A 21,628-nucleotide genomic window follows, 5' to 3' on the forward strand; every position below is an offset into this window, starting at 1 on the left:
TATTAATTTTGTTAGCGATCGCACTTGTTGCCTCCACTGTCCTTTGACATGACCTCCAGTGTGGCATTAAATGAATGTATATATCTATGATTGTTAACAGGCTATAAACTGGGACACAACACTCCAAGATGCAACGGAATTATCCTGGTGTGTTCATGAATTTGTTTGATTTTCTTTAATTAGTGTTATCTATGTTACTTGAAATTAGTAAATTTTTGATTACGGAAGTGTTGTGCAGGCGTTTTTTGTTGTAAGCGTGGTATCCCCAGTGAGATTAATATATCTGTAAAATCAGAAAAACGGACAGTTGATGGAAGATGAAGTGTTAGAGTGAAATTTTTTGGCCATCGAATATATGAAAATGAGGATTTGGACGACTCATGGACCAACAGTTAGTGGAAAAGGTAGAGTAAAGAACGTACGATTCGAAGTGATAAAAGTTTGAGATTTTACAAGCGATTTATGAACACATGTGAACTGATGTATGGGCTACAAATTACATAAAAATGTGGCTTTTTGCTGAATTACGGTAAATACTAATTACTAAATTATACTTTTGTCAAAGCATGACACGTGTAATTGCTTTGAGTGTGTTTTATGTTTAATAAAGGATCGCAACCGTACAATGAGATCTAAGACGTTACGATCAAAGTTTGAAAATCGACGACTGTGACTAACTGAAAATATCACACCCACTTGTATATTAATTCATATACTTCTTCGAAATTACTTATTCTTTTCAGAAAAGCTGCCTGATGCAAGCCAATTTGTCGCACAAGAAATGATAACCATTTCGGTGTACATTCGAGTAAAATAAGGCTGACGCCATGCTGTCTTGGCAAAATCAGCAAAAGCAGAGATTACAGCACCAATAGCATATATATATATTTTGACAGCAAAAATGAACAAAATATCTAAATACTTCCTTCTTATGTAGCAAAGAACGAATGTCTTTACAAGACGACTCGCAGGCGAAATTAACTACACTGCTTATATATTTAATTGTACTGAAGCACAGACGTAATTTTAGAAACTTAAAAACTATTCGATATACTGAATGTAACAACCAATACGTGAAAAGATGAAGGATCTTGGAACTGATATGTAACTACGATATAATGTAGGCTTTCACTGTCGACATACAAAACACCTTCATGACTTTTCGACTCCGACTGCGGGAGACGACACGTCAGAAGAGGGTTTTGTATATCGACCACGGCCCAACAGCCCGGAAGTTTTAGGTGGAAATGAAACTAATTAACGGGATGTAAAATTACAATTTCAGTTAGTAATTACATTTTTTAAAATTTCTTAGGTTGCACATTTGAATGTTTATGTGTGTGGTGTGGCAACTGTGCCACCAAAGTAAAGCTAAGTAGCGAGCAGAACAGTAAGGAAAGGCAATGAAAATGACATATAATTATCAAATGTACCGTTACTTTTATCTGGGCCGCGACAAGCCACAGAATATTTTTAAGTTCCATCGTGTTCACAGGTCTCCGCATTGCATTTCCTGACTTGTTTGACTGTGGTGTAACGCTGAAACTTCAATAGCAGAACAGAAGTTGTATAGCGATAAGCAGAAGTACTTTACACAATCTCACAGACTGTGGGGCCATTTTACAAGACGTAAATGCTATTTGGTGAGTTTAAAGTTATCGGGTGGAAACTTGCTAACGAGTCGAAACCAGTGAAGATACACACTGTGTGAATTGGTTCAAATGGCTCTGAGCACTATGGGACTTAACTGCTGAGGTCATCAGTCCCCTAGAACTTAGAACTACTTAAACCTAACTAACCTAAGGGCATCACACACATCCATGCCCGAGACAGGATTCGAACCTGCGACCGTAGTGGTCGCGCGGTTCCAGACTGTAGCGCCTAGAACCGCTCGGCCACACTGTGTAACCTGAGACTAAAGGAAAGTACTACTTTTCAATTGGTTTTATGCTAGTTGCACGCGGGTTGCTAGTCGGAAATTTTGTATTTGCCCGTCATACCTCGGTGACTTGCCCTCATGCATGTCAACTACTGACTAAAAATGGCGTAATAGCTGAAACTAGCGAATAGTGGAAAATAAACAATTATTACAGCCGAAGCTGGAAATGCCACTTCAGGAATTATGATTAACTGTGGTACCTTCCCTAAAGAAAGTAACAACAGAATATGCATACATTGTTGCTCTTATAATTATCACTCGAAAATGTGAATAATGGCCGGCTGTTGTGGCCGAGCGGTTATATGCGCTTTAGTCTGGAACCGCCGACCGCTACGGTCGCGGGTTCGAATCCTGCGTCGGGCATGGATGTGTGTGATGTCCTTAGGTTAGTTAGGTTTAAGTAGTTCTAAGTTCTAGGGGACTGATGACCTCAGCAGTTAAGTCTCATAGCGCTCAGAGCCACTTGAACCATTTGTGACGAATGCTTTGACAACGTTACCCGGAATGTATCAGCCTCAGTACAACACCTGCAAGATATTGTGTGTGTGTGTGGGGGGGGGGGGGGGGGTGGGAGAGAGGGAGGAGGAGGAGGAGGAGGAGGAGGAGGAGGAGGAGGAGGAGGAGAGTGCGGGAGGAGAGTGGGGGCAGGGAAATGGAACCGATCAGCATTAAGGTTAACTGCGCGGACACGGGGAAGCAGCAGCTAACCGGAGCGCGGCAGTCTTAGTGCGTGGCGGGCTGCTCCAGTTTGTATTTAGGGATAATTTTCGTTCCGCTGTGTACAGGAGACGGGCGGCGAGGTTGGGATTTTTTGTGCGGCAGGTGGCGGGCGCTGTTTACGGAAATTACAGGCCGGCGATCGGGCAGCGGGGAGCGCGGAGCGTGCAGCGACTCAGCCCTGGCGCCGGCCGAGCGGCCGCGGGCTTGAAAGACGCCGCCAGCCGTCAGCTGGCCGCACCGACAAAGGCGACCACAGGTAACTGCCGGCGGGCAGCCGAAACCCTGAACCTGCGTGCTGCCTTATCACTGCGCGAGAGAGGCGGCGGATGTCCATCAGCGGTCCGTGCTAACACCGTCACTATTTACTACAATATTTGTTGATACGAAAAACGGTGAGCTGCAGCACGGTTCGGAATTAACGTTACACTGTAGGTCCCCCTAGAACTGGCTGGATTAGTCACTTCACTGGTCGGAGGAAGGCAACGGCATACCGCGTCCAACAGGGCGATGCGTAGTAAACCACTGGGTGGTGTTCAGAACAATCTTGGGATTGATGGCTGTTTTACTTTCTTCACAACTCAGGCAAAGGCAGGAGGCGACATGATCTTCAGTGACTAATTTTCAGTAGTCACTTTGACTGGAGGAAACAAAATCAAGGGATGAAAGACGCGATTTCAGTGATATAGACTGGGACACTCAGATGTTTAGGACGGGTGGTAGGGACAGAGCATCGAGTGACATTATACGGAGTGCACTATCCGAAAATTACCTCGAGCAATTTAACACAGAACCGACTCGTGGAGATAACATCTTGGACCTACTGATAACAAACAGACTCGAACTTTTCGACTCTGTAAGAGCAGAACAGGGAATCAGTGATCGTAAGGCCGTTGCAGCATCCCCGAATATGTTAATTGTTGGTAAGGCGGGTGCCAAGTTGAGATTCATTGGGAGAGTCCTTGGTGAATGTAGTCCATCAACAAAGGAGGTGGCTTACAAAACACTCGTTGACCTATACTTGAGTATTGCTCATCAGTGTGGGATCCGTACCAGGTCGGGTTGACAGAGGAGATAGACAAGATCCAAAGAAGAGAGACGCGTTTCGTCACAGGGTTATTTGGTAAGCGTGATAGCGTTACGGAGATGTTTAGCAAACTCAAGTGGCAGACTCTGCAAGAGAGGCGCTCTGCATCGCGGTGTAGCTTGCTGGCCAGGTTTCGAGAAGGTGCGTTTCTGGATGAGGTATCGAATATATTGCTTCCCCCCTACGTTACCTCCCGAGGAGATCACGAATGTAAAACTAGAGTGATTAGAGCGCGCACGGAGGCTTTCCGGCAGTCGTTCTTCCAGCGAACCATACGCGACTGGAACAGGAAAGGGAGGTAATGACAGTGGCACGTAAAGTGCTCTCCGCCACACACCGTTGGGTGGCTTGCGGAGTACAAATGTAGGCGTCGATTTTCAGCACCGCGGAATGTGACGCGCTGTTGCTGTTCTACAGGGTGTGATGTGAGCTGGCCCTTCAAGGGACATGGCGATAACGTTACGAAATGGGCTACTAATCATGTTCTGTTGTCATTGCAGATCTTACTGTATTGTCTCATCGCCCTTCGCTGATTTTGTACTGGGGGCATCTTTGAAAGTAACAAAAAAAATTCTGGCAACATATTGAAACTACAGTGATTTTTTTATTTGTATAAGGATATACAGTGACTGCAACTTCCTTAATTTCTGAAGGAAGCATATTTGTGCCAGCAGCTGCACAATTTTATTTAAATATCTTCAACATGTCGCGGCCCTGTCAGCAACTGTATAAATATTAATTTTAATTTTAATAATCAACAGCCTCAAGTTCAATGGTAGTGGTCACTACACCCGAATTATGATGGCAGTGGTCCACACACAGTTTTTACAGTACGAGTGTGGAACACCTCCATGAAAGCAAATTGAGTACCCCACTGGCGCCACATTATCCCCTACCCTAGTGTTTTCTGCAACTCATAACGATAACTTCGCCAAGAAGCTCAATCAGGCACGTGCATTAGTTTTTGACTTGATTCTAAACCATTTCAGGTCAAAGATAGTAATCTTGAATAATGACCATCTATTTTATATAGCCCGTATTGGCGGAAGTTACAGATTAGATACAGACTTTTTCATAAGTTCAATCACAACCATTTGTGTGCTAAGTCAACAGGATGTTCATGCGTTGTAACCATAGCTAAGCAAGTGCTTAACAATTACGTCTTAAAAATTTCTAGACCTAGTCATAATAATGACGATGTTGGCTTTATATTATCCTTCCCACTCCTTAAGTTCTTTTTAGGTTATTAAACTTAGAGCTTAAGCACAAAAATTTTTCCTAGATAGGCCACACCTTGTAAGCACATTATGTCTTCTTCATATTATGACCAATGAATACTTCATAAATGTTAAGGCAGTCGATGTAAGTACTTTCTGCACAGGATGACATATACGCCCTTTTCCTCAGGAATACCTTTCATTTCACTTTCCTATTAAATTCAAGGCCAGGAATTAAGTTCGCGTCTTGTCCCAACAAGTAACTATCATGAAGTTTATGCGCAGGCGCAAGGTATTGCGTCCGCCTAGGCGGGCCTCATGACGCTACGGTCAGTTCCAGTACAGCACATGTGGCTGCCACATCGCGGTCGCGAAGTGGGGCCGAGGCAGTTCCAGATAAGTTTTTACAAAAAAATGTGTGTGAAATCTTAAGGGACTTAACTGCTAAGGTCATCAGTCCCTAAGCTTACACACTACTTAACCTAAATTATCCTAAGGACAAACACACACACCCATGCCCGGGGGAGGACTCGAACCTCCGCCGGGAGCAGCCGCACAGTCCATGACTGCAGCGCCCCAGACCGCTCGGCTAATCCCGCGCGGCTAGGTTTTTACAGTCTGCCGATTATTTATGGATTTGTAGTTTTAGCTTGACGATGTCCACTATGGACAAACGGTAGTTACTGTTACTCTGAAGAAGATTGGGTTATCTCGACTGAAACCTAGGTGAATTCTAAGTAAACGGTGCAACTGAGGCTGTTGATTATTAAAATTACAATTAGCACAATTTTATGTTGTTATCAGTATTCTGGTGGTTTCGCTTGTTAGAATTACCCGTAGACAGAAAAACATTGTACATCAATGGATTATGGATCAACCATATGTTTCGTCATTACACACACACACACACACACACACACACACACACACACACACACACACACACAAGTTGGTAGCGGTCACGGAGTCGCCAATTGATCAGGTACATTCGTAAGCGGTGTCACAACCCTATCACAGCACTGTACTACACGTCCCACCGCCTGTGTTTGCTATTCCTTAAGCGATGCCGCTGGTACTAACAGAACGCGACGTCCTTGCGGTTCCAAATTCGGAAAAGACCGGATTCGGCGGCCCCGTGCGAGTTCTAACTGCCCAACAACTTCGCAATGTTGGGTAGCCACGGAATACTGGGAACAGGACTGGTTGCGTTTGCTCCCGGTCAACGTAACACACTGATCTAGATTTTTCGCTATTACTCAACTTGAAAGCAAGGGATTGGAATCTGCACTGGAATTGATTAATACTGTAATGAAATCAGGTAGTAACAAATTTTATTGCCCGGGTACGTTGCATAAATTTTGTAAAATTGCGAACTGTTTCGGTTTATCAAACAGTCTTCAGTTCTATGTCGTCTGCATGATGAGTTCTTCAGTTGTCATTTACTTTGCACAACTCGCTACTAGTTTCGATCAGTGACCATTATCAAGCTTAGCATAAAACTAATGAATCAAACCATTAGATTTTACACAGTTTACTGGCAAATATATTGGTAAATAGTATTTCACTTCTGGCAGGAAAGTAAACCGTAATATGAACAAAGGTAATTTTCTCTTTTAAGCCCATCACAGTATAAAAAAATTGTCACAATTATAGCTGTGTACGATAATTTTTGTAAATAAGGAAGTCCACATCGACAGTTTGTAACACAGTAATAGATGTGTCAAGGGTGGCATTGTCTTTGTATTCTTGACTGTTAGGCCTAGTTACATCTGTCAGTGTGTTACAAGCTGTCGATGTAGACTTGCTTATTGACGAAAATTATAGTACACAGTTATTATTGTGAGAAATTTTTTTACGTACTATGGTGGGCTGAAAAGAGCAAATTACTTTTCTTCAAATTACGGTATTTCCTGCCATTTATGCCAGCAAGTTAAATACTGTTTACTGTCATATTTCCCTGTGAACTGTGCAACCTCTAATGGTTTGATTCATTCGTTCTTGGCTTGATAATGCTCACTGACCGAAACTAGTAGCGAACTGTTAAAATAAATTACAGCTGACGGTTTCACCATGAATTTTAACAAACTGCATGAAGTATGGTCGTCATATTAATTTAACGCTACGAGTCCTCTGAAAGAATAATTGCGCTCATTAATCCAAATAGAAAAGCTCTGGATCAAACGACACTTGCACGGCTGGACAGCAATATTGTGATGGTTTCTAGAAGAGCAAAGTGAGTGGGGGGTAGTAGCACACAATCTATTATTTGGGCTGACCATGATGATGATGATGATGATGATGATGATCCATACTCGGAGGAGCGTAGGGGACGAAGCGGGGGATGAATGATGATGGTGAAGACGACGACAACACCACCTAGTCATCACCAGGCAGGAAAAACCCCTGACACCGCCTGGAATCGAACCCGGGACCTCGTGCGCGGGAAGCGAGAACGCTACCGCAAGACCACGAGCTGCAGACCACATAAAAGAATTTGTAAACCCATGCGTCCTTGTAAAACTGCATGTACTGCTAACTCTTTCGATGCACAAGTTATAATGGTAAAAATGCACAGAATACAAGATGCATGGAAGAAAAAAGAATAACTTTTAACAATATCGCCACACACGGATGAAGACTGTTTTCGATCCTTCATGTTTCGCGGACTAATTAGTAACCAGGTTATAACTGAAAGGAAGTGCCGCCCGTTGGCAGTCACTAGAACTGCAACGGCTGTAGGCACTGTCATCTACCCTGAAGCTCTGTGAGGTAAATCTGTCTGGTAGGTGCTGCAGTACATGAATAGTAAAGTTTTGCGTTTCTTTTACTGTATGTTTCGTATTAAATTGCTTTGACTGTAATGTTGCAGTATTAATAGAAAGTTTACGTGCAGTCTTCAGGAATATATCGAGCACTTAAGAGTGGTCGGTATCGAAATTAAGTTTTTTGATTGTTTACTGTGTGGCACATCTATGGAGAAGAGCGCAGGACGACCCTACCGTGATGGGCTGGCGTTACCGTACCTTCTTTGAGTCACGAGTCTTATGACTGGTTTGATGCGGTCCGCCAAGAATTCCTCTCCTGTGCCAACCTCTTCATCTCAGAGTAGCACTTGCAACCTAAGTCCTCAATTATTTGCTGGATGTATTCCGCTCCATGTCTTGCTCTACAGCTTTTACCCTCTACAGTTCCCTCTAGTGCCACTGAAATCATTCCCCACAATTCAAATGCTTGGATTATCTTCTGTTCCGGTTTTTCCACAGTCCATGTTTCACTACCATTCAATTCTGTGCTCCAAACGTACATTCTCGGAAATTTCGCCCTCAAATTAAGGCCTATGTTTGATACTAATAGACTTTTCTTGGCCAGGGACGCCGTTTCTGCCAGTGCTAGTACCGTTTCTATGCGGATGATTTTGGTGGCTGCAGATTTAAGGAAGGTGCTGTTTTGAAGAGCAAGTTGATGGAAGAGATAGCAGCACTATTATCCGCTACTGTGTGGTGCGATTAGCTGACAGCAGATTGGCGACTTTCCCTGTGCGCCTTGCGGCTAGTCGCGCGCTTGCCCCACACGAGAAGTAGAGGAATGCGTGTACGTGCATGCGTCTTCAACATGTGCGTGCGGGTGATTCCATCCATACCTGTGGGTACACTGGGCGCCTCTACGTTCATCTGAGGGCAAGCTATAGCCGCGAGATGCACAGGTATAAATGCACCTTTCGAGTCCTTACTCTTGCAGCCGCCATCCTGAAGTCTGAAGACTTCGATGAAACGGGTCACAATTCTACGAATTCGTGCAACATAAGAGGACAATAAAATCTGCTGTACAACAATAGCGTATCTCTCCAAAAAATAAGCGATTTTTCAATTTTTGTGCAGTAATGATATTGCTTCACAACTTAGGAACGAAGATACATCGCGCGGGTGCGCACGCACACGCACTTTAACAAATACACTAGATTTTCAGAAATTTGTGTCTGCCCTGACCACCACCACCACCACCACCACCACCACCACCACCACGCGTGGACTTGACTGAAAGTTCTCTGATTCTACAATGGATCATTACTTTCACCATTACGTCTACAGGTAATGGTCGGATCAACTGCGTACCACGTTAAAAGTCTATCGTCTTTTGCATTTCGTTTCGCGCCAGCTGAGCATTTTTTCATTCTTTGCGAGCGTATTACGTTATAACTTACACTCATCCAACAGACAAGGATATTTCAGCTTATGACACAAAATTGTAAAGCAGGTTTACAGATACACAGGAGCATTCCATAACAGAATTTTTATTTAGCAATTGTTTGGTACGTCTTTAATTATAATATCTGAATTTAAGTACGATCACATATGTTGAGAGACCAAAGGTAGTTGCTTACATGAACACCAGGGATTGCAGTAATTGAGTATATAAATTCAGACGCATATCCATCAACGTTTATCAAATAGTATTGTTATCAACATGGCTGCCGGATGTTAGAACGGCTAAGTCACCCAAAATGACACGGTCAGCTTTTCGCAAACGGATACATGGGTTACATTACTGAGAGATTTTTCACAGCGTGGAACTGTGAACAGGTGGCAGCTTTGTTGTGTTATATCCGCCATATGATGTTATTTCTGTCAGCCAACCAATTTTCGTCCCTTTGTGTTCCTCCACCACCACCACAACCGAAAAATTTTATAACTTTTTAAATTTTCTCAATTAACAAAAAAATTCTTGTTTGGAACTTTTTCTGGCCTGACACATCGGAACGCTGGGCAGTCCTACCGTGAACGGCATTTGACAGATTCTACAGTCTGATTATATGCCTATAATCGTAAGTAATAAAATGCATGCAGGGTGAACCATCTAAACCTTGCACTCTTTGCAGTTGGAAAACCGTTCAAGATATCAAAGCGAGGCACATGGGCATGTATTTTTCGGTACATCAACTCTTCTACTGATCTAAATAGACATTTTTTAATGAAACGATATACTTTTTAACGGCTTTCCAAAGTAATCTGCAAAGTGATATAAAGCTTGTAAACGCTGGCGTTGAAATTTTTACAGAAGAATCCGGAAAAAGTGCTGAAAACGAAATGCAATGTGGCCGGAATCGGCTTCTGTGGTGTTAACTCCACCTAGGCTCCGTCGCACGCAGCTGGAATACAGGCCTATGTTCTCAAGAAAAAATAATTTCTTTTTATTATGTGACGATATGATGTACATTCTCTGAAATGTGTTAAATGACTAAATGATGTTCAAAATGCCTAATCACATTTGTATATATCTCTGTGTACGAAACTTTTTAGAGGATTCAGCAAATCTGAAGATGGCATACTTGCCGAAAGCGGTAATGGGAATACTTTTTATGTACCAAAGCGATCTTGACGTAATAAATTATAAAACTTTTCACATCTTGGCCCGACATAGATACAGAGTCAGCTGCGATTCTTCTACACAACGGCGTGAGGGAAAAATATATTCTCTCTCTCTCTCTCTCTCTCTCTCTCTCTCTCTCTCTCTCACTCACACACACACACACACACACACACACACACACACACACACACACACACAGTAACAGCCGATTGCGACCACCTTGCTTTTCGACTTGAGCACATTTCTCTGATATTTCTGCGAAAATTTTCGACGCCCACATTAATAAGCGTCCTATACTGTACTCTTGTTTGGGCAAAGAAGTTTCGAATATATCGTCTCATTAAAAAACACGTGCTCTTCAATTTCTATGCTCATACGAGAGCTGAGATTACTAACAACGAAAGAGAAAAATTACGTGCTCTCTCTGTTTTCTATCACTTGTCGAAAAGCTCACTTCGATATCTTTAACTGTTCACGGAATACAAGTGATGCGAGTGTTAGGTGATGCACGCTGTGCGCCTACGAGAAGCCTGTGGCCTCAGCACCGCGCCTCCCCGTCGTCTGCGCGGCGACCCACATGCCCAGCTGAGGGGCCGGCGGTCGCGTGGGTGGGCGGCCGCGCCAGACGGCCGGCAGACGGCGCGTGGGCAGCGGCTGGCCCAGCGCGCATGCGCAGTGCGCCGCGGCACCCGCCGCCCGCGACGCCGCCCTATATAAGGCGGCCGCGCCCGGAAATAACGCCTGTCACTCGCCCGGCGCCGCGCGCGACGGACACTAAGGCCTATCCCTGTGGCTCACCCGGCACGAGAGGATGACGCTGCCGTCAGTTCTCGAAATATGCAACGGACCGAAAACTCTCACTTTTTTTTAGAAAAAAAAAACATTTCTAATATGATTTTCACTGACGTGGTCTGACGAATGTAAAGCCAGATGTGATTTTTAGAAAGCAATGTTACGGTTGAAAAACGCATGACTAGGTATAAAAGACACGAGGACTAGCTGAGATGGGAAAAAGTGAGGCGAACCCAGTATTTGCGTGATTTATAATATGAAGCATGTCAGTATTCAGTACCTACATCTATCATCACTGTGCAATTCGCAATCACGTTTTCTAAAGTTCCAATATCGGGCAGCGCGTGGGAAAAAAGATCACAAATCTTTCTGTGCGAGCTCTAATTTCTTTTATTTTATCACAACGAACATTCCTCTCTCTGTAGCTGGGAGCCAACAAAATATTTCCACAGTTTGAGGAGGAAGTTTGTGATCGAATTTTCATTAGAAGATCACGCCATAACGAATGACGAAAAACGCCTTTGTTTTTAAATGAATACCATTGCTATTCGCTTATATTCGTGGCACTTTCCTCTCTGTCCGCGATAATACTAAAAGAGCCGCATTGCTTGGAACTTTTTCCATATCCTCCGTCAATCCTATCTGATGCGGATCCTACAATGGACAGTAATACTCCAGAAGAGAGCAGACAAGCATAGTGCAAGCAGTCTATTTAGTAGGCCTGTTACATGTTCTACGTGTTCTGCCAAACACTCTCAGTCTTTGGTTTGCTTTTCTCATACCATTATCTATGTGATCGTTCCAATTTAAATTATTCGTAACTGTATGGACGCACTATCACAACTGCCGTGTCACTTTATTAGATTAGAAAGCTGGAAAGGCTAGATGCAGTTCTGTCATTTCATGTCTGTAGCGCTCACCGTCCGACCACTCAGCGACCGTATGATTCTAAATGTGGCTCAATCAACGTGTGGCCTGAATATCATTTCTTGGACGAGCGCTAATCCCGAAAAGTATGCATGACAGCTTCTGCGAATTTGGAAGGCAGATGAGAGGTACTGGCGGAAGGAAAGCTGTGTAGTGCTTGGATAGCTCAGACGGTAGAGCACTTGTTCGCGAAAGTTCCAGGTTAGAGTCCCGGTCCAGCACGAAGTTTTAAACCTGCCAATGACTTCATTATGTGATAAAATTACCAACGTTTTTGCTGACATTGCAGACAGCCTTCATAAGGTTGACTCACCCTCACAAAGATATTTAACTGTATGAAGTGAAGATTCCAAGATGCAGCTTATTAGCTTGGCTAAAATTTGTCTTAGACACGAAACATAGAAACAAATAGAAATAAATAGAAATAAAAATGTGTCGCCGTTGAACTGCTACTTACAGAAAAAGAACACCCTATCAGCTACGGGCCCAACCATTAAATTATCCTCATGAAGTAATTGAGATTATGAAACAGTACACTGAGGTTTAGGCCACGACATGTATATGTATGTGACGGATAACAAGCTATGAACGGGGTAAATTTAGAATGCCAGATATAACTGCTGTAGAAAAGGTAATGGATGCGATACATACAGATTACAGGTGAACGGAAAGAGAGAAATAATAATGAATATACAACGAAGCATACAGAACACATGGAAGTGATCACTGAGTCACTTACTGGCTGACCATCTACGTCGACGCCTACCTGATTACCCCGCTATTCACATTAAAGTGCCTGGCAGAGGGTTCAATGAACAACCTTCAAGCTGTCTCTACACCGTTCTACTCTCGAACGGCGCACGGGAAAATCTAGCACATAAATTTTCTGTGCGAATCCTGATTTCTCTTATTTTATCATGATGATCATTTCTGCCTCTGTAAGTGGGTGCCAACAGATTGTTTCCGCAATCGGAGAAGAAAACTGCTCATTGAAATTTCATGAGAAGATCCCGCCGCAACGAAAAACGTCTTTGTTTTAATGACTGCCACTTCACGTACCATGTCTGTGGTACTATCTCCCCTATTTTGCGATAATAAAAAATGAGCTGCCCTTCTTTGTACTCTTTCGATGTCATCCGTCAGTCGCATCTGATACGGATCCCCCACCGCACAGCAGTACTCCAGAACAGGGCGGACAAGCGTGGTGTAAGCAGTCTCCTTAGTAGACCTGTTGCACTTTCTTTCTGCCAGTGAATCGCAGTCTTTGGTTTGCTCTACCCACAAAACTATCTGTGTGATCGTTCCAATTTAGATTTTTGTAATTGTAATCGCTAATTATTTAGTTCCATCTAAGCCTTCAGATTTGTGTGACTTATCGCGTAATCGAAATTTAGCGGATTTCTTTTAGTACTCATGTGAATAACTTCACATTTTTCTTTATTCAGGATCAATTTCCACTTTCCGTACCCATCGTCAGTCTGTCTAGTATAAATGAATATAGTAACAGCCGACCAAAGAACTAAAGCTTGCACATGGAAAAATATATTCCAGAATTGTATGTAGTGGAGAAGTAATTTAAAGAATAAATTGGTAAAATTTTAGAACACCCGTGCAGAGTAATATAACGAAACATTGGCATTAGAGGTGGAAGGAACGAATTATCAACATAAACAGAAAACCTAAGGATAAAGAACTGGAGTTTAACAGGGACCATAACTGATCAATTTGCAGTGCTGTAGAATAATAGGCCTATGTAAACACGGACAAAACAACGAAGTGAAAATTAAAATTAAGAATATGTACTGCAATCGAGTAGGAAGTTCGAACCTACCAACCTAAAACGAAAATTCAGAAAAATACTGTTTCGGAACTTAAGTGATGGACTGAGATCGTAATTTTTATATGGCGAAATCATGTAAGCATTTCACAACGCCGTAACCAATTTTGACGAGCCAGTGGTCATTTGCGAGTGCATAAAGAGTAAACAAAGAAACATTACTTAAACGACACTATAAAATTTGCGAAGTCTCTATCTACTTAATGTTAGAATGAAGCCATACGTAAGGGCATACGTTGCAAACTGGTTACGTTGGGTTTCCAGCAATACTGAAGGCAACAGTACGTAGAGGTCGATAGTTTGCAGGCAGAGTGCAATGCTCTCTTTCTATACTCATGGACGAATATGATCACAAAAGGTGCGAGGTGTCGGGGCAAGCAGTGTATTTAACACTAAATTCTTCTAGAATCTACATATGTAAATGATGCTGTAAGCCCCCCCCCCCCTATTCTAACTCCGACTTTTGCTGTTGCACATGGATTAAAAAATACACGCAAACTGACTGTAATCAACCCTGCAAGTGGAGTAGAAAAGAGTTTGGCACCTGCAATAATTTAATTTGATAAATAAGTTAAATAAAGGAAGGTTTCATTAACGTAGTGAGAAATGATGGGTTGCTCTACCGATTAACAGAATGAAAGTTCTGTCCAAAATAACAATATGATTTATTAAGACTAAACACAAATAATAAACAAAAACACATGAAACATTTATAATACATCAAATTGGCTCAAACTGGATACTCAAACAAACTCTGTGAAGGTGAAGTTGTCCCTAAACTCTAAACTAGATTGTGAGGTTTATGACGAAGTGGTATGTGGAGACAATTCCTTGCCACTCAAATCTTAAGAGAGACACACAGCTAACCCAACATTAATTGCCGCTACTCAAGACAGAACAAAGTTAGAAAAAGACGAACAGGCGCGCTCTGCTGAGCTCTGACTAGGAAAATCCCTATCTGCCGGCGCTGCGGCCATACATTACCAAACTGTCTTCTTGACTGCCAGAACACGATCTGGCGTACCGGAGGCAATGGCTGGTTGCTTCGACGTCCTCGACCGAAAGGCGAGAGCCGACTACCTAGAGCACCCGTACAGCTCAAACACACAACATTCCCGCCCCCACGACAGTGGCCGTGGTTAAACGTTCCAATCAGCAATTCGAAAACCGGCGGAAAATTCCACTCCCTTGCCGGAGCACTACCATTCCACCAATGGAGATTCTTGGTGCCAATTTCTGCGCTGATTTTGCTACGTCACGGAGCAAGCCAATCACAGTTACTATTTTGCAGAAAGCGCGGGAATTTTCCCGCCACAACTGCCTGGGTACACAAGTCATTCCCACACCTCGCTGGTAGCCCGCCAGAAAGTGTTTTCGCTAAGATTCTGCGAAGTAACGGAACCTCTAGCCCAGCCGCTACTTCAGACCCCTCCGGGCGTGTCTTTTGACAATGTCGGCGTCTGCAAAGCATTCACTCGACTTCCTCACACCCATCGGCTTAACCCTTTCCAGATCAGCAGAACCCGCCTGTCACCGGACCACCCGGGTGACGAGAGACGCTGCTTGGGAAGTCCGCGTGTGAAGGAATAGCGACTTTTCACTGCATGCAATTAGAGAGGAAAATCGTAAGATAGAAATATGAGAGGGGGCTCATGCCACCTCTCAAAGGAACAGCTATTTCGGTACATTTTATCCTTATATTCAACAGTGTAATGTAACTTTTTTGCGAAATAAACATGTATACACAAAGAGAAGTTGACTCTGCCTAAAAAATCTCTGCCAACGTTTGCTCCTGCCTCGGGCATGGATGTGTGTGATGTCCTTAGGTTAGTTACGTTTAAGTAGTTCTAAGTTCTAGGGGACTGATGACCTCAGATGTTTTAAGCCCCATGGCGCTCAGAGCCATTTGAACCTACCTTTGCCTTGAGTACTGTTGACGTAGATATTCACGAAAGATAGCAGACAACATAATTTTAGAAAATATCTTGTTAAAGGAGTAAACTTGGTTCAGGAACCGTAGGGGAATGGTCAGACACCCTCTTCTGATAATATCAGGTGCAATAATAATTGTTATAACAGTATGGTACTTCGTGACTGGGGGCATTTACGAAATCGTCAGTCGTAAGCCAGATTTCGACACGCAACGGCGGTTTGATGAGCCCCGGGGATAATTTGTGGCGCAGCTTTCCCCCCGGCCGGATCGCGGCACGCCGTGACGTGACGGGCAGGCCGGCAGCCTCGGCGGGCTGATGCCCCGAGGGCGCGGCTGGCGGCGGCCTTGGCGCTCGCAGTGTCCTTGCGCGGCGTGGCGAGTGGGCGCCCCACGTGTGCTGAGGCGGCACCGGGCCGGGCCGCTGCCCTCGCCGCAAACACGGGGCTGCCTGCCCTCCAACAAAGGCGGCGCCGCCCTGCAGCCAGGGGCAGCTAACTTGTCACCGCCCACCCGCTCGGCCGCTCCTCTGCAGCTCAAGCGGCGCCCACTGGCCGGTGGTTCACACGACACACTGCACCAGTCACTGGAGCTCATACCGCGGCCAGCTCTTCGCTTACACACGTCTTTGTACTTTGCACTTTTTCCCTTAATCGTTTTATGTGATTGTAGTGTTTGGCGTGTGCTCACAGGGGCACCACACGGCTACCGGATTTTTGTAAATTTTTTTTAATTTTAAAGTACTCAAATATCGAAGTCCCAACGCAGTTCGATGCAATTCTCTTGTTGTGATCTTGGGTCTAGAGATTGGTTTGATGCAGCTCTGCATGCTACTCTACCTTTGCAAGCTGCTTCGTGTTTAAGTGCCTAATGCAACCTACATCCTTCTGGATCTACTTAGTGTATTCAGCTCCTGGTCTCCCTTTACGATTTTTGTCCCCCCACACTGTCTTCCAATACTAAATTGGTGATCCCTTGTTGCCTCAGATATGTCCTACCAACCGATCCCTTCTTCTTGTCAAGTTGTGCCACAAACTTCTCTTCTCCCCAATCCTATTCAATACTTCCTCATTAGTTATGTGATCTACCCATCTAATCTTCAGCATTCTTCTGTAGCACCACATTTCGAAAGCTTCTATTCTCTTCTTGTCCAAACTATTTACCGTCCATGTTTCACTTCCATACATGGCTACACTCCATACAAATACTTTCAGAAATGACTTCCTGACACTTAAATCTATACTCGATGTTAACAAATTTCTCTTCTTCAGAAACGCTTTCCTTGCCATTGCCAGTCTACATTTTATATCCTCTCTACTTCGACCATCATCAGTTATTTTGCTCCACAAATAGCATAACTCCTTTACTACTTTAAGTGCCTCATTTCCTAATCTAATTCCCTCAGCATCACCCGACTTCATTCGACTACATTCCATTACCCTCGTTTTGCTTTTGTTGATGTGCATCTTATATCCTCCTTAAAAGACACTGTCCATTCCGACCAACTGCTCTTCCAAGTCCATTGCTGTCTCAGTCAGAATAACAATGTCATCGGCGAACCTCAGAAGATTTTATTTCTTCTCCATCGATTTTAAGTCCTACTCCAAATTTTTCTTTTGTTTCCTTTACTGCTTGCTCAATATAAAGATTGAATAACATCGGGGAGAGGCTACAACCCTGTCTCAGTCCCTTCCCAACGAGTGCTTCCCTTTCATGTCCCTCGACTCTTATAACTGACATCTGGTTTCTGTACAAATTGCACATAGCCTTTCGTTCCCACCCCTGCCGTCTTCAGAATTTGAAAGTGAGTATTCCAGTCAACATTGTCAAAAGCTTTCTCCACGTCTACAAATGCTAGAAACGTAGGTTTGCCTTTCCTTAATGTATCTTCTAAGGTAAGTCGTGGAGTCAGTATTGCCTCACGTGTTCCAACATTTCTAAGGAATCCAAACTTATCTTCCCCGAGGAGGGTTTCTACAAGTTTTTCAATTTGTCTGTAAAGAATCCGTGTTACTATTTCATAGCCGTGACTTATTAAACTGATAGTTCGATAATTTTCACACCTGTCAACACCTGCTTTCTTTGGGATTGGAATAATCATATTCTTCTTGAAGTCTGAGGGTATTTCGCCTGTCTCATACATCTTGCTCACCAGATGGTACAGTTTTGTCAGGGCTGGCCCTCCCAAGGCTATCAGTAGTTCTTATGCAACGTTGTCTACTCCCGGGGCCTTGTTTCGACTTAGGTCTTTCAGTGCTATTCTCAAATATTCTCCATAATATCGACTTTGACGTTTCCCTGTTCTATTTACACTGCTGTGCCAAGAGTCGGCGTACGGCAGCAACGACGTGGCACGAACCCGACAAGTCGCTGGAAGTTCCCTGCAGGATAGTGAGCCACGCAGCCTCTGTAGCCGTCCATAGTTGCGAAAGTGACGGCGGTGCATGAATTTGTGCACAAATTGATCTCTCGATTATGTCCCATAAACGTTCGATGGGGTTCGTGTCGGGCAATTTGGGTGGTCAAACCGTTCACTGGAATTCTCCAGTACGTTCCTCAAACTAATCCTGAACAATTGTGGCACGGTGATATGGCGCACTATCATCCATAAACATTCCAGAGTTGTTTGGGAAGATGACTTCTGTGAATTGCTGCAAATGGTCTCCAAGTAGTCTAACATAAACATTTCCAGTCAATGATTGCTTCAGTTAGACCAGAGGACCCAGTTTATTCCATGTAAACGGAGCCCACACCATTATGGAGCCACCAGCAGCCTGCACAGTGCCTAGTTGACAACTTGGGTCTATGGCTTAGTGGGGTCTGCGCCACACTCTGACCGTATCATCAGCTCTTGCTAACTGAAATCGGGATTTATCTGACCAGACCACGGTTTTGCAGCCGTCCAAGGTCAAATAGGTATGGTCGCGAGCCCAGGAGAGTCGCTGCAGGCGATGTCGTGCCATGAGCAAAGACACTCGCGTCGGACATCTGCTGCCATGGTCCATTAACGCCATATTTTGCCGCACTGTCATAACGGACACGTTCGTAGTACGTCCCAATTTGTTTTCTCCGGTTATTTCACGCGTTGTTGGTTGTCTGTTGGCTCTGAGAAAAGCCGCTGCTCTCGATCGTCAAGCGAAGGTGGTGTTCTTTGTGAGAGGTAATGCCTGAAATTTGGTCTTTTCGGCACTCTTGACACTGTGAACTCCCTAATGATTTCCGAAATCGAGTCTCCCACGCCTCTGGCTCCAACTACCATTCCGCGTCCAAAGTCTGTTAATTCCCTTCGTGCGGCCATAATCACGACAGAAACCTTTTCACATGAATCACCTGAGTACAAGTGACATCTCCGCCAACGCACTGCCCTTTCGTAACTAGTGTACGCGATCTGTATAGGTGCATGTGCATATCCCTATCCCATGATTTTTGTTACCTCCTTGTAATATCCTAATGTAAGGTCGCTTATTTTTGACAGGCAATGCAGCTCAGTGTTAGAATATCTCGCCCGATACCTTGAGGGATGGGGGTGCAGGGTTCCATACTCAACGAACACAAATTATTAAACAAATGTTCATGTTTACCAACATTACCCTGATGTGTGACATACGTAAAGATCGAAAAAAATCAGTAGCTCTCAATACCGGTAATCGCTTATTCGAGTCTCGTTTCGGTCATTTTTTCGGTTCTTTCCCTATCAGTTCGAATACTTACGTCACTTATAAAAGATTGTCAATGAAGATTTTTTAAGTTAAGCATTACGAATTACTTTTTTTCCTTATGTATTTTATGCTTGACGCCAATTGTCATGGAACACGAACCTCTGTTTAAAAATATACCATGGTTGCGAATCGAACCCGGGCCGCCCACGTGGTAGGCGGCCACTCTACACAGAGCCACATAGCAAGCCAAAATAACTTCTCTTATTGTATTGAAGACGCTCGGAAAACTTCAAAGTCGATTTTCTTGAGAATTATGAGAGTAGTATCGAACTGCTTTGGGAGATTAATATCCGAGATCTGTATTCCACATACTATAAGTATACAAAAATAGGAAAGCCGTGTGGTTTTCTTGTAAGTTCAGAAATGCTAAGATCTTTAAATTTCATTCATTCCGCGTTAAAACGTTACGTCTTTCCTTAGTTTCCAAACGTTAACATTTGAATCAAATAGCACGTTTTTCCCTTCAATTAGAGTTTTGACAGTATCCAGCATTCTGACTGGTTCGATTCGGGCCGCCAGTTTTTAGCCTGTACAGCTTAATCTTGTAATCTCTTCTTGAGACATTACCTATTCCGTTCAACTGATCTTCAAACACCATCAGCATATTTCGGCGTTTTTAGCAGCACAAAAATGTATGTCTCGATTGCAAAGTAATTTTATCGACATTTAATCGATCGGTTTCAATGCTTTATGCACCATCGTTAGGTATAAAGTGCTTGGGTACGATTACCACGTCGATGTGAACTGCTGTGTAAGCACTTGATTGTGCAACTCCATGTGTGAGAGCAAGTGGCGACAATATAGATTGAGTCACTTGGTTGGTTGATTCGGGGGAGGGGACCAAAGAGCGAGGTCGTAGGTCCCTTCAAGTTAGGAAAGGATGGGGCAGGAAGTCGGCCGTGCCCTTTCCATCCCAGCGTTTGCTGAAAGTGATTTCGGGAAATCACGGAAAACCTAAATCAGGATGACAGTCGTCCTCCCGAATGCGAGTCCAGTGTGCTAACCATTGCGCTACATCGCCCGATATTCAAGTGGTAGGGCAGATTTATGGGTGACCACAGAGGTAGCTCACAAACCCTTTAGCTTTTAATAAAAATACAGGGTGAGTCAAAAAAAGAACTTGACAACTTTGGAATGATATAGAAATTTACTGACGTAACTTGCAGAATTGGTGGATGCGTCATTACGGAGCAAACATCCTCAAGCTTCACATCAAAATGTCCAGTGTTGTTTTGGCTCTAGGCGGCAAATATCCCACCAGTAATCAATTTCTTCCCACACTTGTTGCAGCAAATCGGGCGTAACTTGTGCAACGACCGAATAGACTCAATTTGTCAACGGCTAACTTGTTTGGTAGAGAGGAACGTACACACATGGTCTTAATGAAACCACAGAGAAAGAAATCCAGTGATGTCTATGTCAAGTCTGGGAAGCTAGGTGGCCATGCGACTTGCCCTTCACGGCTTATCCATCGACACCCGGGAAGCGATTATCGAGGAAACTTCGATCTTCCACGAGGAAATGAAGTGGTGCACCGTGTTCCTGGTACTAAAGCATCCCATCTCCGTCATCTCCAGCGATCCGTAGAATTAAAAAAAAAATTCAAACATATCCAGGTACACAATACTAGTGGAAGTCGCCATTTTAACTGTGCATTATGCTGGTGCTGCTAGTGGCGGAATAGGGTAACGATGGACTAAGTGAATCAAACTTGAAGTTGTTGGCTACGGAGTGACATTATCGATTCTCTACGATATTTCAATAAATTTCTATATAATTCCAAAGTTGTAAAATCCTTTTTGACTCCCCACGTACTATGCGATCGACACAGGTAATTATTACATTATAATCAGTCCTGCCACCGCTACATCTCAGCGACGTAACAACTTCACTCAAAGATTTTATTTGTTCTCCCTGAACTTTAATTCCCTTCCCAATTTTTCTTAAATGTTTGCTCGAACTGCAGATCAAAAACACGGGGGATAAGCTTCAACTCTGTCTCATTTATTGCCCCCTCTTTCATATCCCTGAACACTTACCTGCAGTCTGCTTTCTGCACAGGTCGCAGATAATCCCTTTGTAGCCCACGTCGACGA

General features: G+C 43.7%; 2 protein-coding genes across 2 annotated transcripts in view; one reads left to right on the forward strand and one right to left on the reverse strand.

Moving 5' to 3' along the window:
* Positions 1-8,994, forward strand: part of LOC124593918 (golgin subfamily A member 6-like protein 22) — an 84,226-nt gene extending 75,232 nt beyond the window's left edge. Inside the window, exons 5-6 of the mRNA XM_047132268.1 lie at positions 2,725-2,998; positions 8,863-8,994. Coding sequence (XP_046988224.1) covers positions 2,725-2,998; positions 8,863-8,994 — 406 coding nt within the window. The remainder of the gene's footprint in view (positions 1-2,724; positions 2,999-8,862) is intronic.
* The window catches only part of LOC124593710 (protein rhomboid), a 303,251-nt gene that overhangs the window by 178,738 nt on the left and 102,885 nt on the right, over positions 1-21,628 (reverse strand). The window lies entirely within an intron of this gene.

Source organism: Schistocerca americana, chromosome 2, assembly GCF_021461395.2.
Source record: "Schistocerca americana isolate TAMUIC-IGC-003095 chromosome 2, iqSchAmer2.1, whole genome shotgun sequence".
NCBI lineage: Eukaryota > Metazoa > Arthropoda > Insecta > Orthoptera > Acrididae > Schistocerca > Schistocerca americana.